Source organism: Hordeum vulgare, chromosome 1H, assembly GCF_904849725.1.
Source record: "Hordeum vulgare subsp. vulgare chromosome 1H, MorexV3_pseudomolecules_assembly, whole genome shotgun sequence".
Classification (NCBI taxonomy): domain Eukaryota; kingdom Viridiplantae; phylum Streptophyta; class Magnoliopsida; order Poales; family Poaceae; genus Hordeum; species Hordeum vulgare.
In genome coordinates, this window is record NC_058518.1 from 502,918,351 (window position 1) to 502,927,363 (window position 9,013).

Genomic DNA, 9,013 nt, shown 5'->3' on the forward strand with positions numbered 1-9,013 from the left:
CCCGTGCCAGTGGCCTTCACTTTTTAAATCAGCAGTCTCTTTCGACCGGTCTTACTAAAGCTGGTCCATCCATGAGCCTTAGCTCTAACCATAGCCACAAGTCTATCTCATCCATTTAAGGCCTCTGGCTGCACCAATGGCATCCAATCTACAGATTTCTTTTCACCTCTGCCTCTCTTGTCAGCATACACCAACCAATTAATTCCTCTATGTTCCCTCAAGGCTCAAGCTCTTTAAATAGCTCGCTACAATGTCCTCACAAACCATCTCCACACACTCAAGCCTCATTCTTGGAGAACACACAGCACACTATTAGTCTCTGCAGCGCAATGGCGGCCACCACCATGTCTCTTTCCTCTTCGTCCTTCGCCGGCAAGGCCCTGAAGAACTTGCCCTCGCCGGCTCTCATTGGCGAGGCACGTGTGACCATGCGCAAGACAGCCGCGAAGGCCAAGCAGGTTTCGTCGGGCAGCCCATGGTACGGCTCTGACCGTGTGCTCTACCTCGGCCCCCTTTCCGGCGAGCCACCAAGCTACTTGACTGGTGAGTTCCCCGGTGACTACGGATGGGACACCGCCGGGCTCTCGGCTGACCCTGAGACCTTCGCCAAGAACCGGGAGCTCGAGGTGATTCACTGCCGATGGGCCATGCTCGGTGCTCTTGGTTGTGTCTTTCCCGAGTTGCTTGCCCGCAATGGCGTGAAGTTCGGCGAGGCCGTCTGGTTCAAGGCTGGCTCTCAGATCTTCAGCGAGGGTGGCCTCGACTACCTTGGCAACCCCAGTCTCGTTCATGCTCAAAGCATCCTCGCCATCTGGGCTTGTCAGGTTGTGCTCATGGGTGCCGTTGAGGGGTACCGCATTGCTGGTGGTCCGCTCGGCGAGATCGTTGACCCACTCTACCCTGGTGGCAGCTTTGACCCGCTTGGCCTGGCCGACGACCCCGAGGCATTTGCGGAGCTCAAGGTTAAGGAGATTAAGAATGGTCGGCTTGCCATGTTCTCCATGTTTGGCTTCTTCGTGCAGGCAATTGTCACTGGCAAGGGCCCATTGGAGAACCTTGCAGACCACATTGCCGACCCTGTCAACAACAATGCGTGGGCATTCGCCACCAACTTCGTGCCTGGAAAGTAAGACAGGAGTGATGAATGCGAGTTGTATGTGAGTGTGAGATGAATTGTAACACCAACATGTAAATTATGAGAATTGTGTGCGAAGACATTGTTTGGTTTGTCCACACCGGAAGTGCCCCTGCTTGCTGTCTTGTTTTCACAAATCACTAAGCACTCATTGGTAGTCATTCCTCACAGGATATCCATAACTTGTGATGACAAATACATCGCTATATGGATCCAACTAGCCCACTCTAAACCCCTAATTTTGCATCTAATGATCATTCAACACGCTCTCTGTCAGCCTCAAAATCAACCCCAAGCTTTCCATTCTAATCCTCATACACCTCAAAAGACTTATGCCAAGAAGAGAGGAATAACTTTTACATGATTTGGATATTGACATGCATGGTCCTTAATGTGACACTTGGACAATCAAATGTTTTTTAGTCATGGTTCTTCATGTAAAGTATTTAAGTATACTACAATAGTCATGATAATTTAGTACTATCAATTTGATGTTAATTCTGTTGAAACCGTAGTTGAAGTGAAAATATTTGACTCACTTAAATAAGAGGAATTTAGCAAAAAATGAAGCAAAAATATAGTCGCTAAAATAATCAAATGTACTCAGTTATTCGAACCAACACTACTTCAAACGGCTGATGTTACTCAACGTGTACACCAAAATATGAAATGTCTTACTAAGTGTCCCATGGAACGTATGGAAAATATTAATTGTCTTACTAAGTGTCTCATGGAACGTAAAGACCAAATGCCTTTGTACTATGTAAATGTATTTTTATTAGTATTCCTTTAATTGTAGAGACAATTTTATTCTCTGTGTGATATTCTCTTGTAGGAAAAGCAATATGCATTATCACCTTTGAGTAATTAAAGAAACATCTAGGCAAAGCCATGTACTCCCTTCGCTCCTAAATATAAGTCTTCTTAAACATTCCAATAGAAGACTACATATAAAACAAAATGACTGAATCTACACTGAAATATGTCTATGTACATCCGTACGTAGTTCAATAGTGAAATTTCTTAAAATATTTATATTTAGGAACGAAGAAAGAATATACTTTCTGGCACACATTGTTTTATGACCTTGATAAGTGCCACACGTGTGGCACGAACACATCGCAGCTCCAAATGGTAATTTATGGCAAATTTTAGTTTAATTTTTTGCGTTCCTTTTGGATGACAACTTTAGTTTAAAAAGGTCAGGCCGGAGTGCTTCGTGCTACTCTTGTGGCACTTTTCATTAGGGCTGCCTTAAGAATATAAGCATTGAAAAGTAAATATTTTTGTAAAATACTTTGTTAAGTAATAATAATTCTTCAGAGATTTCATTCTGAAATAATTTTCTAAAAAAATCTGTATTTATGACATGCGAAAAAAGTAACTTGTTAGTCTTACTTCTGCACATATAAAAAACGGTCATGTTGTTTTGAACCTTGTAATCACAAGTTTGTCCTTCCAGAAACTTTGAGATATATATATGCATGGTAGGAAAACAAGAGTTTTTACTTTTATCTTTCCAAGGAATCTTTCCGCCTTCCATAATAAACATTATATGCACTGTAACTGTTTTCGGCAAACAATGTCTTTCAGCAAGCTTCCATCTACTGTTTCTAGCAAAGTAAAAAGATTTGTACTTTGTACATAGTAACTTCTCTTCTTGCTTGCAAACCGTACAGTTCTAATTTTGCTTATTAGCCGGTCTTACTAATGTGTGATCCAATCAGCTAGCCGTCTCTAAGAAGATCCTGGACCTTAGCCGGTCCTAGCCACAAGCTAATAACTATCTCATTTCTTGGTTCTTGCTGTGCCATGTGTTCTGAGACAACGAGATCTATCCTGCACCAATGGCGTCAAAGCTCCAGATTTTTCTGCTATCTACCTCTTATCTTGTCAGCATGCACACTAAACCAAACCCATATCCTATATATGTCACCTCCGCTGCCTTAAATGAGCATCTCCTCTTCTTCTCTAAAGCCATCTCCACAATCACACCTCACTTGGAGAACAAACACATACAGCAGACACATTAACACTCCAATGGCGGCCACCACCATGTCCCTCTCCTCATCGACATTCGCCGGAAAGGCGGTGAAGAATGTCCCATCATCGGCTCTCTTTGGTGAGGCCCGCGTCACCATGCGCAAGACCGCGGCGAAAGCTAAGCAAGTTTCCTCCGGCAGCCCATGGTACGGAGCTGATCGTGTGCTCTACCTCGGCCCACTCTCTGGCGAGCCCCCAAGCTACCTCACTGGTGAGTTCCCCGGTGACTACGGGTGGGACACGGCTGGACTCTCTGCTGACCCCGAGACCTTCTCGAAGAACCGCGAGTTGGAGGTGATCCACTGCCGCTGGGCTATGCTCGGCGCACTGGGCTGCGTGTTCCCTGAGTTGCTTGCCCGCAATGGCGTGAAGTTCGGCGAGGCTGTCTGGTTCAAGGCCGGCTCGCAAATCTTCAGCGAGGGTGGCCTCGACTACCTCGGCAACCCAAGCCTCGTCCATGCTCAAAGCATCCTTGCCATTTGGGCTTGCCAGGTTGTGCTCATGGGCGCTGTTGAGGGGTACCGTGTTGCCGGCGGCCCACTCGGCGAGATCGTCGACCCTCTCTACCCGGGCGGAAGCTTTGACCCACTCGGTCTGGCCGATGACCCTGAAGCATTCGCCGAGCTCAAGGTGAAGGAGATCAAGAACGGCCGCCTTGCCATGTTCTCGATGTTTGGCTTCTTTGTCCAGGCCATAGTCACCGGCAAGGGCCCTCTTGAGAACCTCGCTGACCACATCGTCGACCCCGTCAACAACAACGCCTGGGCATTTGCCACCAACTTCGTCCCCGGCAAATAAGGTGTCCTGGAGCTACTCATGTTGAAGTGTGAGGTTGTGTGGTTTGATTTGTACTACCATGATGTAAATTATGAGAATTCTATGGAGAAGCATTGTTAGATTTGACCATCTTCATTGTCTTGTCTTGCGTCAATCTAGCAATTTGTTAGGATCATCAGAACAGTGAAAAAGCCGAAAAACCATTGCCACGCAGTTCTCAGATTAGCGACAAACTTATGCGGCATACATATTCACTAGTGAATTTGTTGGCTCTATGCTTTAATTTCGCAACAGTCACAACTCGCATGGCCACACTTTTCTCTCGTTTTTATTTGCAACAAAATCGTGTGAGTAAGTAGGCGCCTCAAAGCAAGATATGTGCTGCACAGGACTGCACTAATCTGTTCAGATCTGTCTGCATTTATATTGTACGATTTGGACAGTCAGCGACAGGCAGACATTGATCTAGCAGTCTGGGAAATAAGTATATATGAATAAATCTAGAAAACCTGAACTTTGGGAAAACTAAGAACTTACTTGATCGTGGGAAAAGAGCATACAGGCAGAATAAGGGAGCTCAATTTATGTCTGAACAGCCTGATCTAAGGATATAACCTACTACCCATGATGCAGTTTAACAAAGAATGCAGTTCCCACATATATCTGAACTCTTATGTCTGAACGGCCTGATCAATTTATGATGCTCAAGCCTGTGGCCAAATGTCATCAGTCATCACACGACACAAGAAAACATCATCAGGAAACACCGTTGCAGGTCTAGGTGGCAGCAAAAGAAGAATGACACATGTGTCCACATGATGAAACTTTAATCCCATTATAATATATATGAATATATAAACATAAGAGAAAATATAACGAAAAACTTCTCATAAGAAAACTCATACCACTGTTTTATTTCGCCGACTGATAATCTGTCGAAAGTCAGAGCAAGGGAATTTTGGTGCCATGCATTAGTAAGTACGCTGTACGCAAATTAGTTTGAAACAAAAATAGTATAGCATGGCACATGGATTTGAGATGCATCCCTATTTTTATTTAGAATGCATGAGAAGCATACATGGTAAAGCCAGAATGGTGCCAATAAATGTACAGTCAATCCGAAAGAAATAGCGTCCACTAAGTGTTTGCTTGCTGAACTTGCCGTGGCAAATTACCTTGGCTGCAACTGCAATAGTGGATCTCCTATCTTTTCCTTTTGGGGGAAAGTACACGTCATTCTCACATACTCCAGTGAGATTGCCAGCTGCTAGCCATAGCCACAAGTATATATCTCATCTCTTTGTAGCACTGGCATTCTCGTTAAACCAATGGCATGCATGATACGGATTTAGTGGCCAGCGTTTCGCAGATTCCTTGGCTGCAACTGGAACATTGGACTTCCTGTCTATTCCTTTTGTGGGGAAACACATGACATGCTCACATACATAAGTGTGTAATCCAATCATAGTACTCAAAGGGGATTGCTAGCTGCAAGCCATACCCACGAGTACGGTGCCGCGCGATCTAAAACCAACTTGGTTTCTAAGTTGTATACTTACCGAACAAGAAATAATTAATTTGTTTGTAAAGACATAAAAATAAAACGGTAAAAGGAAGCCGGGCTTCCGCAAGGCAACACACCCGTTTTTGTTGGACCATTCACGCGCATGTTGCACGTAGGCGGTGCCCTGTCCCACCCCGGTTAGGCGACGGAGCACACGGGTAGTCTTCCCCTTTCTCTTATGAACACACATTTGAAGTGGTGGAGAGAACTCACTATATAAAGAGGACTGACTCTTCCTCACCTAGCAGTATGTGACTAAACTTTAGCCCCACCACGACAGCACTTGTCATTTTATTGATGAGCTCATCTTATATTTCAGAATTTTTACACGAGCCAAGCCCATTCTCTATTCTTAAATAGCTACAACCCATTACTTAATTTTCCTCTCCATGCAACAATGCCACATCATCAAGCCATGCATGGAGTCACAAGTTATTTTTTTCCATTAATTTCTTCATGCAAATCATACCACCTCATGCATGCCTTTTTTCCCAAGGAATTAAGTCATGTAAGACACGTCTATATATTTTTGCATTAATATTAGTCTTATATCACTTAATCATACATTATTTTAATAAGGTTTCTGCAGCAACGTGCGCGGCATCGTCTAGTTTATTATAACAACTACTTCCAATATGATGGTGTTGTTACGACCGGTACAACGTACCAACGGAGGAGGCCCAATGGGCAGGGTTAATTACGGGCTTAGCCCAAGTTATCTTACCTATCTTAGAAGTCCAAGTTATATTAGAGTCCAAGTTAGAGTCCAAGTTATCTAGGGTTTAGTGGAGGCTGTCCTCCTTTATAAACACATGTACCCCTTCGATATTAATCAGACAATAAACGGTATATTCTGTTGTCGTCTCCCTCAGGAGACGAGAGCCCCAAACCCTAGCCGCCTCTCTCTCTATCTCTCTCACGCCGCGACGGCGCCTAACCGTTGGCGCCGGCGTCCCCAACCTCGCAACCCGCCATTCCACCCCTACAACCTACGTCCGAGACCTGGTAGAACCCTAGCCTCTACCAATTTGGTATCAGGTAGCTTGGGTTCGATGAGTTTATCGGACCTTCCCACCACCACCGCCTTCCCCGCCACCTCACATCAGCCGCCGCCGCCGCACCACTCACCGCCGCCGGCCACCTCAGGTCCGGCCGCCTCCGGTCCCGCGGCCCTGGCGGCCGAACCCGCCCCCGTCCTCTCCCCGGCGGAGATGTCCTCGGCGATCCGCGACCTCAACCTGGCGGTCTCGAACCTCCGGACTCTCCTCCAGGCTCCGTACGCAACCCCGCCAACACCGCCTCCGCCGGCGGCGCCCTTCGCGCCACCGCCCCCGGCGACTGTTGTGCCCCAGGGCCTGCCGATCACCCAGGTCCGGTGGCCGCCGTCGCCGTCCCCGCTACCGACGTCGATGGACACGCCGACCTACACGACGGCGTCACTACAGCCGACGGTGTTGCAGCCACCCGCCCCCACCTTCGGGGGGTTCGGCAGGTACACTGATCCGTACGCCGGGAGCTCCGTGGTGCCGCAACACTCTCCTTCCGCCGCGCTGGGCCGTCACGAGGGCACCTACGCGGCCTCGCCACACGTGTAGCAGCCACCCCGCTTCACCAAGCTGGAGTTCGCCACCTACGACGGCACCGTCGACCCCCTGAACTGGCTCAATCAGTGCGACCAGTTTTTCAGGGGGCAGCGGACCATGGCGTCCGACCGCACATGGATCGCCTCCTACCACCTCCGTGGCGCCGCCCAGACTTGGTACTACGCCCTCGAGCAGGACGAGGGTGGGATGCCTTCATGGGACCGCTTTCGCGACCTGTGTCTCCTCCGGTTCGGCCCCCCCATACGTGGGAGCCGCTTCGCCGAGCTCGGTCGCCTTCCCTTCACCACCTCGGTGCAGGACTTCGCCGACCGCTTCCAGACGTTGGCCTGCCATGCGCTTGACGTCACGGCTCGCCAACGCGCCGAGCTCTTAGTCGGCGGCCTTCCCGACCACATCCGCATCGACGTCGAGATGCGCGACCCCCAGGACCTGCAGACGGCCATGTTGGAATTATGCCCTAGAGGCAATAATAAATATAGTTATTATTATAATTCCTGTATCAAGATAATCGTTTATTATCCATGCTATAATTGTATTGAATGAAGACTCATTTACATGTGTGGATACATAGACAAAACACCGTCCCTAGCATGCCTCTAGTTGGCTAACCAGTTGATCAAAGATAGTCAGTGTCTTCTGATTATGAACAAGGTGTTGTTGCTTGATAACTGGATCACGTCATTAGGAGAATCACGTGATGGACTAGACCCAAACTAATAGACGTAGCATGTTGATCGTGTCATTTTGTTGCTACTGTTTTCTGCGTGTCAAGTATTTATTCCTATGACCATGAGATCATATAACTCACTGACACCGGAGGAATGCTTTGTGTGTATCAAACGTCGCAACGTAACTGGGTGACTATAAAGATGCTCTACAGGTATCTCCGAAAGTGTTAGTTGAGTTAGTATGGATCAAGACTGGGATTTGTCACTCCGTGTGACGGAGAGGTATCTCGGGGCCCACTCGGTAATACAACATCACACACAAGCCTTGCAAGCAATGTAACTTAGTGTAAGTTGCGGGATCTTGTATTACGGAATGAGTAAAGAGACTTGCCGGTAAACGAGATTGAAATAGGTATGCGGATACTGACGATCAAATCTCGGGCAAGTAACATACCGAAGGACAAAGGGAATAACATACGGGATTATATGAATCCTTGGCACTGAGGTTCAAACGATAAGATCTTCGTAGAATATGTAGGATCCAATATGGGCATCCAGGTCCCGCTATTGGATATTGACCGAGAAGTCTCTCGGGTCATGTCTGCATAGTTCTCGAACCCGCAGGGTCTGCACACTTAAGGTTCGACGTTGTTTTATGCGTATTTGAGTTATATGGTTGGTTACCAAATGTTGTTCGGAGTCCCGGATGAGATCACGGACGTCACAAGGGTTTTCGGAATGGTCCGGAAACGAAGATTGATATATAGGATGACCTCATTTGATTACCGGAAGGTTTTCGGAGTTACCGGGAATGTACCGGGAATGACGAATGGGTTCCGGGAGTTCACCGGGGGGGGGGGGGGGCAACCCACCCCGGGGAAGCCCATAGGCCTTGAGGGAGGCACACCAGCCCTTAGTGGGCTGGTGGGACAGCCCACAAGTGCCCTATGCGCCATAGAGATAAAAATCAAAGAGAAAGAAAAAAAAAAGGAGGAGGTGGGAAGGAAGGGGGACTCCCTCCCACCAAACCAAGTCCAACTCGGTTTGGGGGGAGTCCTCCCCCCTTGGACTCGGCCGACCCCCTTGGGGCTCCTTGAGCCCCAAGGCAAGGTCCCCTCCCTCCCACCTATATATACGGAGGTTTTAGGGCTGATTTGAGACGTTTTTTTTTTCCACGGCAGCCCGACCACATACCTCCACAGTTTTTCCTCTAGATCGCGTT

General features: G+C 47.7%; 1 protein-coding gene across 1 annotated transcript; it reads left to right on the top strand.

Moving 5' to 3' along the window:
- Nucleotides 1–251: 251 nt before the first annotated feature.
- On the top strand, nt 252–4,084 carry LOC123402348. Its single transcript, XM_045096261.1, has 2 exons — nt 252–1,129; nt 3,091–4,084. Exons 1-2 carry the CDS (start codon nt 330–332, stop codon nt 3,974–3,976), a joined length of 1,686 nt encoding a protein of 561 aa, XP_044952196.1. The 5' UTR covers nt 252–329; the 3' UTR covers nt 3,977–4,084.
- The last annotated feature ends 4,929 nt before the right edge of the window (nt 4,085–9,013 follow it).